Below are 18,855 nucleotides of genomic sequence, written 5' to 3' on the forward strand. Positions count from 1 at the left end.
TTTTTTTTTTTTATAAAAAAAATATGAAATCGATTTTTCAACATTCTATTTACTCTTTTATGGAATTGAGTCATAAATCCTATGATTTTATCAGAGTATCTGACTTTCATCTGAATATCTGTATGAATCTGCATGTAACCAAATTCTCCCAAGTGTAATTAACTTTAGTTCAACTTATATTTTCAGTAAAAAGGTAACATATCAGCATTAACAACAATAAACAGTCGGTACATGTACACGAGACTAAATACCTATAGTTTTACTTAGTATCGGATATAAAACAGTAGAGCATTTACTTACATTCCAGCAAGGTCAGTCTTCATGTTCAAAGTCACAGGACACACTCACCCGCGAAAACGCGTTTTTCATTACCTGTTATCATTATCTATGACGATTTTCATTCGTCAATGTGATCATGTGACTAAATTTCATACGCTTACCAATGTCGCGCATTCACACTGTTGTAAAATAATTACCAAATAAAGTGCGTCAAAAATTCTGGTTTAAACCACCAAATTTGCTTTTATGGCTTAAACGAAACTTAAAATTATTAAATAAAATGTATGTTTACATGTATGTCACTTGTTCAAATTACGTATTTTGGTGGTTCAATTCTTCTATCTGAACAGTTTTGTGTATGCATATATAATTTTGTAGGATTAGCATACAGGGTGTCTAAGCTTACGTCACAACGCGCCGTGCACGTGATTTTCAAGTCTCTGACACGAATCACGCTTTGTGGCATTCATGACATACATGTCACAGAAGAAAACATAGAGTTGTATACTGTTGTTTATAAATATACATATGTTAATTATAAAGTTTGATGTAGATAAATGTTACTTTAAAGCGACTAGATTATGTTCTATAATGTTAAAAAAAACGCTACTAGAAAACTATATAAAACGTTCTATTTTCCAATAGTATGTTACGGAACTAAGACTATCTGTTAATTACTAAAATTAAAAGTAACTGCAACCATTTTTTTATTGATATCTAAGAAATAAAGAATGTAAACATAGCGGTCCTGATCTAATTCATAGATTAACGCTCGTAACCATGATGCTGCGCATGCGTATAAGCTTAGAAAGAATGAAGATGGCGGACGCAAACACGAAAAGGCGACGAGGACCTAAAAGTTACCTAAGAGAAAGTGTCAGAAAGCGTAAGAAGAAGGAGTCAGATCAGAACAGAGGTCAGACAAGAATTTATATAAGACAGGAGATCGATAGATGGCGAAAGATGAAGGAGGATCTTGGACTGAATACGGATTCGGAATTTGCGAAGCTGCTACTTGACTGGTTAGCTTAACGTAAGCCCTATAATTACAACGTATCCGCCTGTCATTGATCATAATCCAATATCCAGTGTTTGACGCGTGAATATGTTATGAACAACACTACTAAAAGTGTTATCTGATAAATGCTGAATGAAAATAGTTGTGTTATTCGCATGAATTTACTATCGACAACGTGTGTTTGTTGTTGACTGCAAGGTGGGGCCCAATCGGGGGTAATCGTTCTAAGTGTAAAAATATGACTGTACTGGTGTTACTGTGAGAAAAACGACCGTGATGATAAACATAACCTTCATGATAAACAGTGCAATGCTTATATGTGAAATTCAGTAGACTACAGATGGAATGTACATAACTACACGAACATGTAGTACGGTACGATATATAAAGAATGATAGGCGTGTATATATATATATATATAAATAAATGTGGCGGTAGAAGTCTCTGATGTTACCATTAGGCCTATATCAGTATTACAGTAAAGTAAAAAAAAATGTCGTTTTCAAGAAATCAATATTGCTTATTATTCATGATAATAAATGGCAATGAAAATGTTGATTTTAGTTATGAACTACACAAGAAAACATTAGATGAGCCTACTACTGGACACATCTGCAAGAAGAGAGACCCTACAAGAGGCTGTTCAGAAAGTGAAGTCACTTTAAGGTTTGTTGTTAATAAGATTGATTTTTAGGCAGGTAAAAAATTGTATGTAGTATACTGATGTTACAGAATACAACACGCAGATACATCAATCTTATTCTAACTTAAGTATGTGAGGTATAAGAAGAATATTACATCATTATGACATCATTATCAACATGACATAATTAAAGATAGTAATTTGAACATTCAGTGTGCATTTTGTTTACAGTTTTGATAAGTGGTTGGTGGGAGGTTGGGTAATTATGGCATATTGTGATTGTAAATTGGTTGGTTTCTCCATTGATTATTGAGATAAGACACCGATGGTTTGCAGTTTGGAATGATTTATTTTTTTATAATATGTTCAAACTATAAATGATTGTAAAAGAGTTTTTTCAGTGTATTTATGTGCATTCTTTTTTAATTGAATATTTGTTTTTTTGTGGATGACCTTGTCTTTTTGAGGTTTGAAGCTGTAGTAGCAGACATGTATGGTTCGGCTCCAGCTTGTTTCTTATATGTTGCTAGATTATAAATGTGTTATCATGTGGTAAAGTTCTACATATGTGTGTTGTATATATATCTGTTCCCTTTTTATTTAGTGGTTCAGAAATGTCAGGAGTGTTTGTGCAAGTTGCAGAATCATGGAAACACATACCAGTACCTGGACCATCCACTACTGATTTGCAGTAAGTATGTACCAGTATGTATTTGTGGTGCTGGTTTATAATTCTCCAGAGGGCATGACATTAATTTGAAGGTCAATATTATTTCAATCCAGCTCAACAAACCTGTTTTTCATTTCTAGGAAACTGAGCTGTAGTATTCACTTGAGAATGATGTATTAGATAGTCAATCCTGTGTCATCTGTGTGAATAAAGAATTTGCTATGTATATGTGTAATGTGTTGATCTTCTGTGTTATTTATTACAAATATAGCAAATTACTTGGTAAATAAATGTTTTGAAAAAAGACAAAAAGAAAATGGAGGATCTTGATTCAATAAATATGTTATCTATCTTTGTATTTCTTCAGACATTTCCTACATGAATGAAATAAATGATTTACGGTAACTACAGTATGCAGATTCATAGGTACAAGTAATGTTTTTAAACTTAACATTTTTATCATACTACAATAAGCAATGTATGTTATATCACATTTATTTTGAAGGAAACAACCAAAAGGCTGATAGTGCTACCAAAGAAGAGAGCAGTTTCATCAATCCTTTTGAGTAAGTTTTATTTATGTATGACACTTTGTATACCTCTTCTTGGAGGTCATTATAATTGGTTCACTTGTTTGCCTGGTCATTCTCAACTTGATACATATAGATATTTCTGGTAAAGATATCACTTCCAAGACAGCTGAGTGAAGGAACTATATGGCATCAATGAAGAATGATATGTTTGTGTTAGACATAACATCTGAAGCATCCAGTGTTCTATTCAGTGATATGTTTTCGGTTTTTAAAGTTCTCCACCTTGAATCGGGACAGGGGGGAGGCTGATATGATTTTGTGTTGTTTTAGTTTGTCCTGCTGCCTTGTCAGGTATATTCAATACTACCTGTCTCTGGAATTTAATACTTGTGATATGGGTTCAACTTGATCGAGCAGTGTGTTATTTATCAGAAGTAGGTCACATTGACAATCAAAAATATTGAAACTTGATACACATTTATATATTATTAGAGTAATTATGTAGACACATTTTTTGTTGCATTTTATTTACAGAGTGACAAGACCTTTGTCCAGAATTACAGATTTTATTGAAAATTCTCCTCTTATAGCCTCCAGTATAAGTATATATCTTGACATTTGTGTTTCAGTTACTGTTTAAGAAGTTCATTGATTTTTAAATTCAATTGGCATGAGCTAGGCAGCTCATTAGGGTTTTTCACCAACTGGTGAAAAGACCTATTGTTTTTGTTATGTTTCTTTTTATGCCCCCGGATCGAAGATCGTGGGGGCATATTGTTTTTGTCCCATGTGGGTCTGTCTGCGTGTCTGTCTGTCCTGAAACTTTAACCTTGGCCATAACTTTTTTATTACTTCATGGAATTTCTTCATATTTACACACATTGTGCCTTAAGACAAAACCTTTCCATAGAGGGCAATTTGTGTGACCTTGACCTTGATAAGAAAAACAGTGAAAAATCATGAAAAATCTTCCATTATTCTAAGCCTTTACAGGGCTCTCGCACCCCATTTTGGGACTTGGGCCTGGGGCCCTTGAAATTGGGAAAAATAACGTTTTTCTTAGAATTGGGGAAACTTGGGGTCTAAATTGGGGAAAAAAGATACTATTTTGCATTGGGAATGGGGCCTATATTCGGCCCCAAATCTGGCAGATCGAGAGCCCTGCTTTATAAAGCCCATGTTCTGGGGCATAGTGTTTCGTGAACACATCTTGTTCCTATTCTTATTATTATTCTTCCCAATTTTGTGGGTTCCTAATCTTTTAAATGACAAAAGGACTTGTATGTAAGCTATATAGTATATTATTGATGGATATATGAACGTGACAATGCCGAATTTTGAAGTTGGTCAAAATTCCAATATGGTCTCCAAGACTTCATAAGCTAAAAGCTTTAAAACATGTATCTCAAAAACCGTTGAGTTGCTGTTTTGATTTTAAAGTAGAGAATTTTTATATCTAACTCTTTTCCAATACACGTTTGTACAAAATATGTCAAATAAAAAAGCTTGCCATTGGGTAAAGTTTTGGAAATTTAAGAAAAAAATAAATTTTCAGTTGTCTTGAGAATTCGTTGTACAGGTTGGTGCAGAATGTTCCAGTCATATTGATGTCTTTAACTTTTCTGTATCACCTTCCGTTTACGTTGTACACTATTTTGAAAAATTCTTTTGATCTTTTGAAAAGGCCAGCCAATTTCATAAAACTTGTTCTAAAAGAAAACCAAAGGGTGTTCCTCAATGAAAATATGGCATTGTTTTCCCCAGATGTCCCCTCTCATTTGGTAATATTTTTAATTTCGTTGAAAAAAAGAAAATGGCCACCATGACGTCATATGCAATTTTAGCCCTAACATCAATAAATAGCAGCTCTAATTGAATTTTTGTGTAAAATATCAACTTCCGGTCCTCGGTAGGGGCCAAAAATGCAAAACTGCTATTTTTGTTAACAAACTTTTAAAAAAATTCTTAAGTTCTGGAAGGCCAGGAGGCATAGTATTTCACAAATACCATCCCATGGTCAATGTCTATCAAATTTGTTAATGTGGATGACCTTGACCCAATTTTAAGGTCAAAAAGGTAGAAAATATTAAAACCTTCAAATATGTTTTATTCAATAACAGAAAGGCACAACATCTGAAACAAGTGTCCAACACATATTCAGATTGGTTTTAACCAGAAAACATGTATTATATAAAATTTACTAAAATACATATACAATCGCAATAACATATTTTGCAATACTAATACATTTTATTATATTTCAGGTAAGCTGAAAATCAAAAGGAAGTATGAATTGCTTGGAAAATTTCATAAAGACGTAACTTTGGCACTGGAGGAGGTCACAGTCTTGACTCCCTCTGAGGACCCTCACACGTCTGTGGATAATGACACTCTATTGTCCGCAGATAAAGACACAATCCTCACAGTCTTGTCTCCCTCTGAGGACCCTCACTTGTCGGCGGATAAAGACACAGTCCTCACAGTCTTGTCTCCCTCTGAGGACCCTCACATGTTGGTGGAAAATGACACAGTCCTCACAGTCTTGTCTCCCTCTGAGGACCCTCACATGTTGGTGGAAAATGACGCAGTCCTCACAGTCTTGTCTCCCTCTGAGGATACTCGCATATCTGTTGAGAATGACCCTCATTTGTCGGTGGATAAAGACACAGTCCTCACAGTCTTGTCTCCCTCTGAGGACCCTTACATGTTGGTGCTAAATGACACAGTCCTCACAGTCTTGTCTCCCTCTGAGGACCCTCACATGTTGGTGGAAAATGACGCAGTCCTCACAGTCTTGTCTCCCTCTGAGGACCCTCACATGTTGCTGGAAAATGACGCAGTCCTCACAGTCTTGTCTCCATATTAGGACCCTCACATATCTGTTGAGAATTACCCTCACTTATCGGCGAATAAAGACACAGTCCTCACAGTCTTGTCTCCCTCTGAGGACCCTCACATGTTGGTGGAAAATGACGCAGTCCTCACAGTCTTGACTCCCTCTGAGGACCCTAACATGTTGGTGGAAAATGACACAGTCCTCACAGTCTTGTCTCCCTCTGAGGACCCTCACATGTTGGTGGAAAATGACGCAGTCCTCACAGTCTTGTCTCCCTCTGAGGACCCTCACATGTTGGTGGGACCCTCACATGTTGGTGGAAAATGACACAGTCCTCACTGTCTTGTCTCACTCTGAGGACCCTCACATGTTGGTGGAAAATGACGCAGTCCTCACAGTCTTGTCTCCCTCTGAGGACCCTCACATGTGGAGAATTCACTTGTCGGCGGAAAATGACACAGTCCTCACAGTCTTGTCTCCCTCTGAGGACCCTCACATGTTGGTGGATGAATGACACAGTCCTCACAGTCTTGTCTCCCTCTGAGGACCCTCACATGTTGGTGGAAAATGACGCAGTCCTCACAGTCTTGTCTCCCTCTGAGGACCCTCACATATCTGTTGAGAATGACCCTCACTTGTCGGCGGATAAAGACACAGTCCTCACAGTCTTGTCTCCCTCTGAGGACCCTCACATGTTGGTGGAAAATGACACAGTCCTCACAGTCTTGTCTCCCTCTGAGGACCCTCACATGTTGGTGGAAAATGACGCAGTCCTCACAGTCTTGTCTCCCTCTGAGGACCCTCACATATCTGTTGAGAATGACCCTCACTTGTCGGCGGATAAAGACACAGTCCTCACAGTCTTGTCTCCCTCTGAGGACCCTCACATGTTGTTGGAAAATGACGCAGTCCTCACAGTCTTGTCTCCCTCTGAGGACCCTCAGATGTTGGTGGAAAATGATGCAGTCCTCACAGTCTTGTCTCCCTCTGAGGACCCTCACATGTTGGTGGAAAATGACACAGCCCTCACAGTCTTGTCTCCCTCTGAGGACCCTCACATGTTGGTGGAAAATGACACAGTCCTCACAGTCTTGTCTCCCTCTGAGGACCCTCACATGTCTGTGGATAATGACCCTCACTTGTCGGCGGATAAAGACACAGTCCTCACAGTCTTGTCTCCCTCTGAGGACCCTCACATGTCGGTGGATAATGACTCAGTCCTCACAGTCTTGTCTCCCTCTGAGGACCCTCACATGTTGGTGGAAAATGACACAGTCCTCACAGTCTTGTCTCCCTCTGAGGACCCTCACATATCTGTTGAGAATGACACAGTACTTGCAGTCTTCTCTCCCTTCGAGGACTCTCACATGGTGGAAAATGACGCAGTCCTCACAGTCTTGTCTCCCTCTGAGGACCCTCACATATCTGTTGAGAATGACCCTCACTTGTCGGCGGATAAAGACACAGTCCTCACAGTCTTGTCTCCCTCTGAGGACCCTCACATGTTGGTGGAAAAAGACACGGTCCTCACAGTCTTGTCTCCCTCTGAGGACCCTCACATGTTGGTGGAAAATGACACAGTCCTCACAGTCTTGTCTCAATCTGAGGACCCTCACATGTCTGTGGATAATGACCCTCTATTGTCCGCGGATAAAGACACAATCCTCACAGTCTTGTCTCCCTCTGAGGACCCTCACATGTTGGTGGAAAATGACACAGTCCTCACAGTCTTCTCTCCCTCTGAGGACACTCACATGTTGGTGGAAAATGACGCAGTCCTCACAGTCTTGTCTCCCTCTGAGGACCCTCACATGTTGGCGGATAAATGACACAGTCCTCACAGTCTTGTCTCCCTCTGAGGACCCTCACATGTTGGTGGAAAATGACGCAATCCTCACAGTCGTGACTCCCACTGAGGACCCTCACATATCTCTCCCTCTGAGGACCCTCACATGTTGGTGGATAAAGACACAGTCCTCACAGTCTTGTCTCCCTCTGAGGACCCTCACATGTTGGTGGAAAATGACGCAGTCCTCACAGTCTTGTCTCCCTCTGAGGACCCTCACATATCTGTTGAGAATGACCCTCACTTGTCGGCGGATAAAGACACAGTCCTCACAGTCTTGTCTCCCTCTGAGGACCCTCACATGTTGGTGGAAAATGACGCAGTCCTCACAGTCTTGTCTCCCTCTGAGGACCCTCACATGTCGGTGGATAAAGACACAGTCCTCACAGTCTTGTCTCCCTCTGAGGACCCTCACATGTTGGTGGAAAATGACACAGTCCTTGCAGTCTCGTCTCCCTCTGAGGACCCTCACATGTTGGTGGAAAATGACGCAGTCCTCACAGTCTTGTCTCCCTCTGAGGACCCTCACATGTTGGTGGAAAATGACGCAGTCCTCACAGTCTTGTCTCCCTCTGAGGACCCTCACATATCTGTTGAGAATGACCCTCACTTGTCGGCGGATAAAGACACAGTCCTCACAGTCTTGTCTCCCTCTGAGGACCCTCACATGTTGGTGGAAAATGACGCAGTCCTCACAGTCTTGTCTCCCTCTGAGGACCCTCACATGTTGGTGGAAAATGACGCAGTCCTCACAGTCTTGTCTCCCACTGAGGACCCTCACATGTTGGTGGAAAATGACACAGTCCTCACAGTCTTGTCTCCCTCTGAGGACCCTCACATGTTGGTGGAAAATGACGCAGTCCTCACAGTCTTGTCTCCCTCTGAGGACCCTCACATGTCTGTGGATAATGACCCTCACTTGTCGGCGGATAAAGACACAGCCCTCACAGTCTTGTCTCCCTCTGAGGACCCTCACATGTTGGTGGAAAATGACACAGTCCTCACAGTCTTGACTCCCTCTGAGGACCCTCACATGTTGGTGGAAAATGACACAGTCCTCACAGTCTTGTCTCCCTCTGAGGACCCTCACATGTTGGTGGAAAATGACACAGTCCTCACAGTCTTGTCTCCCTCTGAGGACCCTCACATGTTGGTGGAAAATGACGCAGTCCTCACAGTCTTGTCTCCCTCTGAGGACCCTCACATATCTGTTGAGAATGACCCTCACTTGTCGGCGGATAAAGACACAGTCCTCTCAGTCTTGTCTCCCTCTGAGGACCCTCACATGTTGGTGGAAAATGACGCAGTCCTCACAGTCTTGACTCCCTCTGAGGACCCTCACATGTTGGTGGAAAATGACGCAGTCCTCACAGTCTTGTCTCCCTCTGAGGACCCTCACATATCTGATGAGAATGACCCTCACTTGTCGGCGGAAAAAGACACAGTCCTCACAGTCTTGTCTCCCTCTGAGGACCCTCACATGTTGGTGGAAAATGACGCAGTCCTCACAGTCTTGTCTCCCTCTTAGGACCCTCACATATCTGTTGAGAATGACCCTCACTTGTCGGCAGATAAAGACACAGTCCTCACAGTCTTGTCTCCCTCTGAGGACCCTCACATGTTGGTGGAAAATGACACAGTCCTCACAGTCTTGACTCCCTCTGAGGACCCTCACATGTTGGTGGAAAATGACGCAGTCCTCACAGTCTTGTCTCCCTCTGAGGACCCTCACATATCTGTTGAGAATGACCCTCACTTGTCGGCGGATAAAGACACAGTCCTCACAGTCTTGTCTCCCTCTGAGGACCCTCACATGTTGGTGGAAAATGACGCAGTCCTCACAGTCTTGTCTCTGAGGACCCTCACATGAGGACCCTCACATGTTGGTGGAAAATGACACAATCCTCACAGTCTTGTCTCCCTCTGAGGACCCTCACATGTTGGTGGAAAATGACACAGTCCTCACAGTCTTGTCTCCCTCTGAGGACCCTCACATGTTGGTGGAAAATGACGCAGTCCTCACAGTCTTGTCTCCCTCTGAGGACCCTCACATATCTGTTGAGAATGACCCTCACTTGTCGGCGGATAAAGACACAGTCCTCACAGTCTTGTCTCCCTCTGAGGACCCTCACATGTTGGTGGAAAATGACGCAGTCCTCACAGTCTTGACTCCCTCTGAGGACCCTCACATGTTGGTGGAAAATGACGCAGTCCTCACAGTCTTGTCTCCCTCTGAGGACCCTCACATCTCTGTCTGACCTCACAGTCTTGTCTCCCTCTGAGGACCCTCACATGTTGGTGGAAAATGACACATTCCTCACAGTCTTGTCTCCCTCTGAGGACCCTCACATGTTGGTGGAAAATGAAGCAGTCCTCACAGTCTTGTCTCCCTCTGAGGACCCTCACATGTTGGTGGAAAATGACACAGTCCTCACAGTCTTGTCTCCCTCTGAGGACCCTCACATGTTGGTGGAAAATGACGCAGTCCTCACAGTCTTGTCTCCCTCTGAGGACCCTCACATATCTGTTGAGAATGACCCTCACTTGTCGGCGGATAAAGACACAGTCCTCACAGTCTTGTCTCCCTCTGAGGACCCTCACATGTTGGTGGAAAATGACGCAGTCCTCACAGTCTTGTCTCCCTCTGAGGACCCTCACATGTCTCCTCACAGTCTTGTCTCCCTCTGAGGACCCTCACTTGTCAGCGGATAAAGACACAGTCCTCACAGTCTTGTCTCCCTCTGAGGACCCTCACATGTTGGTGGAAAATGACGCAGTCCTCACAGTCTTGTCTCCCTCTGAGGACCCTCACATGTTGGTGGAAAATGACGCAGTCCTCACAGTCTTGTCTCCCTCTGAGGACCCTCACATATCTGTTGAGAATGACCCTCACTTGTCGGCGGATAAAGACACAGTCCTCACAGTCTTGTCTCCCTCTGAGGACCCTCACATGTTGGTGGAAAATGACGCAGTCCTCACAGTCTTGTCTCCCTCTGAGGACCCTCACATATCTTGTTGGTGGATAAAGACACAGTCCTCACAGTCTTGTCTCCCTCTGAGGACCCTCACATGTTGGTGGAAAATGACGCAGTCCTCACAGTCTTGTCTCCCTCTGAGGACCCTCACATATCTGTTGAGAATGACCCTCACTTGTCGGCGGATAAAGACACAGTCCTAGATAAAGACACAGTCCTCACAGTCTTGTCTCCCTCTGAGGACCCTCACATGTTGGTGGAAAATGACGCAGTCCTCACAGTCTTGTCTCCCTCTGAGGACCCTCACTTGTCGGTGGATAAAGACACAGTCCTCACAGTCTTGTCTCCCTCTGAGGACCCTCACATGTTGGTGGAAAATGACACAGTCCTCACAGTCTTGTCTCCCTCTGAGGACCCTCACATGTTGGTGGAAAATGACGCAGTCCTCACAGTCTTGTCTCCCTCTGAGGACCCTCACTCTGTTGAGAATGACCCTCACTTGTCCGCGGATAAAGACACAGTCCTCACAGTCTTGTCTCCCTCTGAGGACCCTCACATGTTGGTGGAAAATGACGCAGTCCTTACAGTCTTGTTTCCCTCTGAGGACCCTCACATGTTGGTGGAAAATGACACAGTCCTCACAGTCTTGTCTCCCTCTGAGGACCCTCACATGTTGGTGGAAAATGACACAGTCCTCACAGTCTTGTCTCCCTCTGAGGACCCTAACATGTTGGTGGAAAATGACGCAGTCCTCACAGTCTTGTCTCCCTCTGAGGACCCTCACATATCTGTTGAGAATGACCCTCACTTGTCGGCGGATAAAGACACAGTCCTCACAGTCTTGTCTCCCTCTGAGGACCCTCACATGTTGGTGGAAAAAGACACGGTCCTCACAGTCTTGTCTCCCTCTGAGGACCCTCACATGTTGGTGGAAAATGACGCAGTCCTCACAGTCTTGTCTCCCTCTGAGGACCCTCACATGTTGGTGGAAAATGTCGCAGTCCTCACAGTCTTGTCTCCCTCTGAGGACCCTCACATATCTCTGAGGACCCTCACTTGTTGGTGGAAAATGACGCAGTCCTCACAGTCTTGTCTCCCTCTGAGGACCCTCACATGTTGGTGGAAAATGACACAGTCCTCACAGTCTTGTCTCCCTCTGAGGACCCTCACATGTTGGTGGAAAATGACGCAGTCCTCACAGTCTTGTCTCCCTCTGAGGACCCTCACATATCTGTTGAGAATGACCCTCACTTGTCGGCGGATAAAGACACAGTCCTCACAGTCTTGTCTCCCTCTGAGGACCCTCACATGTTGGTGGAAAATGACACAGTCCTTGCAGTCTTGTCTCCCTCTGAGGACCCTCACATGTTGGTGGAAAATGACGCAGTCCTCACAGTCTTGTCTCCCTCTTAGGACCCTCACATATCTGTTGAGAATGACCCTCACTTGTCGGCGGATAAAGACACAGTCCTCACAGTCTTGTCTCCCTCTGAGGACCCTCACATGTTGGTGGAAAATGACGCAGTCCTCACAGTCTTGTCTCCCTCTGAGGACCCTCACATGTTGGTGGAAAATGACGCAGTCCTCACAGTCTTGTCTCCCTCTGAGGACCCGCACATGTTGGTGGAAAATGACACAGTCCTTGCAGTCTTGTCTCCCTCTGAGGACCCTCACATGTTGGTGGAAAATGATGCAGTCCTCACAGTCTTGTCTCCCTCTGAGGACCCTCACATGTTGGTGGAAAATGACACAGTCCTCACAGTCTTGTCTCCCTCTGAGGACCCTCACATGTTGGTGGAAAATGACGCAGTCCTCACAGTCTTGTCTCCCTCTGAGGACCCTCACTTGTCGGCGGATAAAGACACAGTCCTCACAGTCTTGTCTCCCTCTGAGGACCCTCACATGTTGGTGGAAAATGACGCAGTCCTCACAGTCTTGTCTCCCTCTGAGGACCCTCACATATCTGTTGAGAATGACCCTCACTTGTCGGCGGATAAAGACACAGTCCTCACAGTCTTGTCTCCCTCTGAGGACCCTCACATGTTGGTGGAAAATGACACAGTCCTCACAGTCTTGTCTCCCTCTGAGGACCCTCACATGGTGGAAAATGAAGCAGTCCTCACAGTCTTGTCTCCCTCTGAGGACCCTCACATGTTGGTGGAAAATGATGCAGTCCTCACAGTCTTGTCTCCCTCTGAGGACCCTCACATATCTGTTGAGAATGACCCTCACTTGTCCACGGATAAAGACACAGTCCTCACAGTCTTGTCTCCCTCTGAGGACCCTCACTTGTTGGTGGATAAAGACACAGTCCTCACAGTCTTGTCTCCCTCTGAGGACCCTCACATGTTGGTGGAAAATGACACAGTCCTCACAGTCTTGTCTCCCTCTGAGGACCCTCACATGTTGAGAATGGTGGAAAAGACACAGTCCTCACAGTCTTGTCTCCCTCTGAGGACCCTCACATGTTGGTGGAAAATGACGCAGTCCTCACAGTCTTGTCTCCCTCTGAGGACCCTCACATATCTGTTGAGAATGACCCTCACTTGTCGGCGGATAAAGACACAGTCCTCACAGTCTTGTCTCCCTCTGAGGACCCTCACATGTTGGTGGAAAATGACACAGTCCTCACAGTCTTGTCTCCCTCTGAGGACCCTCACATGTTGGTGGAAAATGACGCAGTCCTCACAGTCTTGTCTCCCTCTGAGGACCCTCACATATCTGTTGAGAATGACCCTCACTTGTCGGCGGATAAAGACACAGTCCTCACAGTCTTGTCTCCCTCTGAGGACCCTCACATGTTGGTGGAAAATGACGCAGTCCTCACAGTCTTGTCTCCCTCTGAGGACCCTCACATGTCTGTGGATAATGACCCTCACTTGTCGGCAGATAAAGACACAGTCCTCACAGTCTTGTCTCCCTCTGAGGACCCTCACATGTTGGTGGAAAATGACACAGTCCTCACAGTCTTGACTCCCTCTGAGGACCCTCACATGTTGGTGGAAAATGACACAGTCCTCACAGTCTTGTCTCCCTCTGAGGACCCTCACATGTTGGTGGAAAATGACACAGTCCTCACAGTCTTGTCTCCCTCTGAGGACCCTCACATGTTGGTGGAAAATGACGCAGTCCTCACAGTCTTGTCTCCCTCTGAGGACCCTCACATATCTGTTGAGAATGACCCTCACTTGTCGGCGGATAAAGACACAGTCCTCACAGTCTTGTCTCCCTCTGAGGACCCTCACATGTTGGTGGAAAATGACACAGTCCTCACAGTCTTGTCTCCCTCTGAGGACCCTCACATGTTGGTGGAAAATGACGCAGTCCTCACAGTCTTGACTCCCTCTGAGGACCCTAACATGTTGATGGAAAATGACGCAGTCCTCACAGTCTTGTCTCCCGCTGAGGACCTTCACATATCTGTTGAAAATGACCCTCACTTGTCGGTGGATAAAGACTGTCCTCACAGTCTTGTCTCCCCCTGAGGACCCTCACATGTTGGTGGAGAATGACGCAGTCCTCACAGTTTTCTGCCACAAGTTGATGACTAACATGCAAACACATTTGAACAGAAACGAAAAAGAAGTGATAGATATGGTGGATATGAAAAGGAAAATAGATAGTTATGATCCATCTTCCAAACAAATAAAGACACAGCTGCATAAGAAACAGACCATTCTTCGCAATAAGGAAAACAATTTTCACAACTCCAAGGCTTTAAGTGAAAAAAAAAGGTGAAATTGTTCTTTCGCGTAGAACAGAAACATCAGTATTTGATGTATCCAAGCATGGGCCATGCCCATTGTGTGAGGAGTGGATTACACTGCAAAATATTACTAAACACAATGCTGCTTGTCCGTGTGCAGATCAAAAGAACCAGAGTGCAAGTAATTAATTCAATAAGGGCCTTGCAATCATTCAGTCAAAGGTGATGACTGGGAAGCTCTCTCCACATGCACCAAAAAAACTGGAAAAAACTGTGTTCCCATCCATGACAAGAGACAACATCACATCAGTTGCACAGAATGACCGATTAATAGTGGCTCTTGGAGATATTTGGCTGGTAAAAAACATTGGTAATAAATTGAGGAGTAGAGGGTTTACAAGTTTTAGGATGAGACTTGCTGCTAGATTTTTGCTTTTACTACGAGAATCTTCTGGACTTTAAAATTCAACAATGGATGAGTTTTTGAATCCTGCATATTTTGATAGTGTTGTCCAGTGCTCCCTGAAAGCCTGTCATGAAGATGGAAATGAGGAATTGAAAAATCCCAGTACCGCATTGAAACTTGGATATGACCTTACACATTTGGCGTCAGCAAAACTGGGCCTTGCCATTAAGGAAAATAATGTAAAGGCTAAAGAGGCAGCGACAGACTTCCTTCGTTTACTCCAAATGGAATGGAGTGTCAAAGTTTCCAAAATTGTGCGTGTTACATTGGAAGAAAGGCATTTCAATAAATTGTCACCGCTGCCAATTCCTGATGATATTGTGAAACTGGCATCCTACCTTGTCACGCAACTGCAAGATTTAGATCTGGACCAAAGCACTATCAATGAGGCATTCTACAGAGAGGTAGCTGTTTTGACTGCAGTGAGACTTATGGTATATAACCGGAGGCGTCCTGGTGAATTGGAGAGTCTAAGGTACATATGTATTTATTTTTAATTGATCCTAAAATTAATTACTACGATAAAAATATAGTAAATCTTATTGCAGAAATACTTATTTTCCATATTAAAGAGGACCTCCCAAATGATTGAAAAATTGAATAATTCAGGGTTTTAAATTGCCCTAAAACAAAACAGAGCTTATCCTTTAAAATCCCTGATAATGGTGAAAAAGCCTTAAATGGCCTTAAATTCACATTAAGGCCTTGAATTTGTGAAAATTGGCCTTGAATTTGATGAAATATGCATTAATTATAGTTTCTGTATGAATTCTTGCCATGTTTAGTGAGTTTTTGACCTCTAAGCTATGGATTAAAAAAGAAACAGCGGCTTTTGCCTATAGGGTTATTTCCGTATTTGCAGACAAAATGTATATGAAACTGTTAATTTTGTTGTCTCGTATAGATGTCTAAAATTTGTGAGGGCCTTAAACTATTGTAGCAATATTAACAAGTACATTGCTACCATAAAATGGATTGCATTCTTTTATTCGGTTCTATTTTGCATGTAAAAAATAGTTGCTATATTGATGCATTTTTCAGAGTTGATGCCTACTATAGAAGTTTCATGTCTGTGCAAAATAAAATTTACAATTTGAATAAGTGTAACAAAATCATCAAGCAAAGAAACATGGACTGTTGTTCTACAGTGATATTGGGTAGCTCTGGTCAAGTGATAAAGCATTAGTTTGTTAAAACTTAGATCTTGCTGAAGATTATTAAAAGGTGTTGTGAATATTGTATGCCTTGTACAATATTCCAAATATGAGGATATTTTTGCCTTTAATAGATACAGAACAATAAGTTGATAGTACTAGAATTTTATAATGGAACTTGATATTTTGTTACCTGTAGAACTTGAAGAGTCTATCCATGAGAGCAAGGGAGGAGACACCGATGCAACTGCTTCAGATTCCCATCTTGATGGTTCGTATTGCTTTTCTCGCCTCCCCACATTTTCAATTATCATAAAAAGTTAAGTGATACGAACTTAACATATATGTACTGGGGTATGCTTTCGAGATTTACATAGCAGTACTGGCATTAAATTACCATGTGTAGAAACTAGAAGGCAGAGTTGATTATATGTGTTAACAAGTTATCAGTGAAAAAGTATTTGGACCAAGCCATGTATCTGATCACCTTTGTTGTAAAATAGATTGATGAAATGGAAACTGATAATAATTTGATGGGCATTATGCGTGCATTTCTGTACATTTGGTACACCGCAAAGTTAAATGGATGTCCTTGACCATACAATGGTCAAAATCATGTCAAATTTCACATTACGGCACATATTAATGAAACAGCCAAATCTGACATGGAAATTATCAGTTATGTTCTTTACATTCATAAATTGAATCTCATTTAGTCAATATTTGTATAATTATAGTAGGGGTCATTACAGAAGAGCTGTGTACACACTGTACACATGATATCCTCAAAACATTTTGCCAATTTCGACTGAGCCATGCCCCACTGATGCTTATTTAGAAAATCCCTAGGTGCTGACATTGGTCAATTTAATTAAATCTTGACGTGATAAACCAATTGACATCGGAAGAAGTCTTGCCAGAGGTTCCACAGGCTAACACAAATTATAAAATCTGTGACTTTTGAGTTTATTTGGAAAATTTGAATGTATTGTATAATGCTTTTATGAGTATTGTGCACTGTTGTATACGAAACAACATTTTTAAAATTATTTGAAATAAATCCATATCATAGTTTTTCTTCATGATTTGGATTTAATGGTTAAATTGTTGTTTCCTGCAACAAAAAATCCAATATGGAGACTTTTAAACACCCTGTGAACAGAACTGCCCCACAATTAAACCTCTCCTCTTTAGACTTTAGACCAATGAAAAAAAAAAGATGTTAAAAAGTTTGTAGCTAACTGATTTCCCCTTCTCTTCTTTTAACCAAACAGATTGGGAACTATCTGGCATGGTAGATTCCTTTAGTGAACAACCACAGAAAAAGAAGTCACAGAAAGGTAAATATTCAATAATTAATACCAGATATCCACTTGATATACAGTATCAATGCTTTATGTCAATGAAATCCGTTGACATTTATAGGAGTTCAAAAATCATGAAAGTCTGTAATTTCCTTTAAGTAATTCAAATATATATGATATCAGATTTCAACCAAACATGTGCTGCTCTTACATGATTGTGCTAGTGCCCTTTCATAATCTGTCAGCAATTTTAGGTCATCTGACCCGAAAGGTCAAGATGAACTATGTTGCATCTGCCGTGCGTAAACTTTTTACTTAAAGGTTTTCTCAATAACCGAAAGACCCAGGGATGGAGTGCTACAAATTTTACTCGTATGGATGCTCGTGACCTACTTTCAAGGTCACAGGGGTCAAATATGTAAAACCTTTAACAATCTTCTCATGGACCAAAAGGCCCAGGGTAATTATATATGGGTAGTAGGTACCGAGGCTGGAGTGCTACAAAGTTTCCTCATATCAATGACCTTTGCATACTTTAAGGTCACAGAAGTTTGGTCAGATGACAATTAAGCCCCCTTGGCCCTTGTTTAGATTATCTTGAACTCCATTGTTTTGAACTTTCTATGCTATCATGTGCAGATGTGCAATGGTTATTGTTGCTTATAATAATCTAAGGACCAACTCTGAGATCTGTTCGCTTTCATTGTGAACACTTTGTAATGGCATTTTATGTCAAGTGACCAATGAATGGTCCAGGGTGAAGGTTGTTTGATCTTTATCCATTTGGTAAGTCATCCTGCTGAGAGTTCTGTTTCACTGTCATTAAAAGTGTGTTGTCTACCAAATCAATTCCAAATTAAAACCTTAAAACATTCTTATAGCAGTTATCTTCATACATGAAAATGCTTTTGACTTTCTTTTTTTTTTTTTTTTTTTTAATTGCAATTGGCAGTAAGAGTGAAATGGACCGAGGTTGAAGAAAATGAGATCAAGAAATACTTCTCCTCATATTTTGATGGGACCATAGAAAAAACTTGCCCTTCGCAACAACACTGTCTTCTGGCAGTGAGGAAAAGTGCAGAAAACCAAGGAGAATTACACCGAAGAAAATGGGATACATTAAAGAAGAAGGTTTCAAACATGCTGCTAAAAAATGCCAAGTACTCTACAGGATAATGACGGACTATCAGAAATGAACTATCAGAAACTCTTAGGTCATGGATGAAATAGTAAGATCTTAGGTCATGGAAAAATGTTATAATATGTTAACACTTAGGCCATGGATAAAGTATTAACACTTACCTTGGATTATGGAGAAAGGGTTATGGAGGAATGTTGAGATTTGTATCGATGTTTATATGTTAAATGTTAGGTCATGCACACAATGAAAGATTTGTGTTGAGTTTTATATGTTAATTCTTTCAT

The 18,855-nt window shown here is 42.1% G+C and overlaps 1 protein-coding gene and 1 pseudogene across 1 annotated transcript; both read left to right on the forward strand.

Annotated features, from left to right (window-relative positions):
• Positions 1-1,059: 1,059 nt before the first annotated feature.
• On the forward strand, positions 1,060-14,538 carry LOC132563986 (uncharacterized). Its single transcript, XM_060228740.1, has 8 exons — positions 1,060-1,301; positions 1,862-1,963; positions 2,545-2,631; positions 2,751-2,764; positions 3,116-3,176; positions 3,678-3,745; positions 5,408-5,516; positions 14,373-14,538. The coding sequence occupies exons 1-8, from the start codon at positions 1,060-1,062 to the stop codon at positions 14,536-14,538; spliced, it is 849 nt and encodes a 282-aa protein (XP_060084723.1).
• A 166-nt stretch (positions 14,539-14,704) lies between these two features.
• LOC132563987 (uncharacterized) lies at positions 14,705-18,606 on the forward strand (annotated as a pseudogene).
• The last annotated feature ends 249 nt before the right edge of the window (positions 18,607-18,855 follow it).

Source organism: Ylistrum balloti, unplaced genomic scaffold (genome assembly GCF_031769215.1).
Source record: "Ylistrum balloti isolate Yb309-2 unplaced genomic scaffold, AGI_CSIRO_Ybal_v1 Utg371950, whole genome shotgun sequence".
Taxonomy (NCBI): domain Eukaryota; kingdom Metazoa; phylum Mollusca; class Bivalvia; order Pectinida; family Pectinidae; genus Ylistrum; species Ylistrum balloti.

Excerpts from the sequence above, each read along its gene's own strand:
- LOC132563986 (XM_060228740.1), top strand. The coding sequence starts at position 1,060 with ATGATGCTGCGCATGCGTATAAGCTTAGAAAGAATGAAGATGGCGGAC. Across the intron at positions 1,964-2,544 it reads GAAAGTGAAGTCACTTTAAG|TGGTTCAGAAATGTCAGGAG; the intron begins GTTTGTTGTTAA and ends CTTTTTATTTAG. Across the intron at positions 5,517-14,372 it reads CCCTCTGAGGACCCTCACAC|AAACGAAAAAGAAGTGATAG; the intron begins GTCTGTGGATAA and ends ACATTTGAACAG.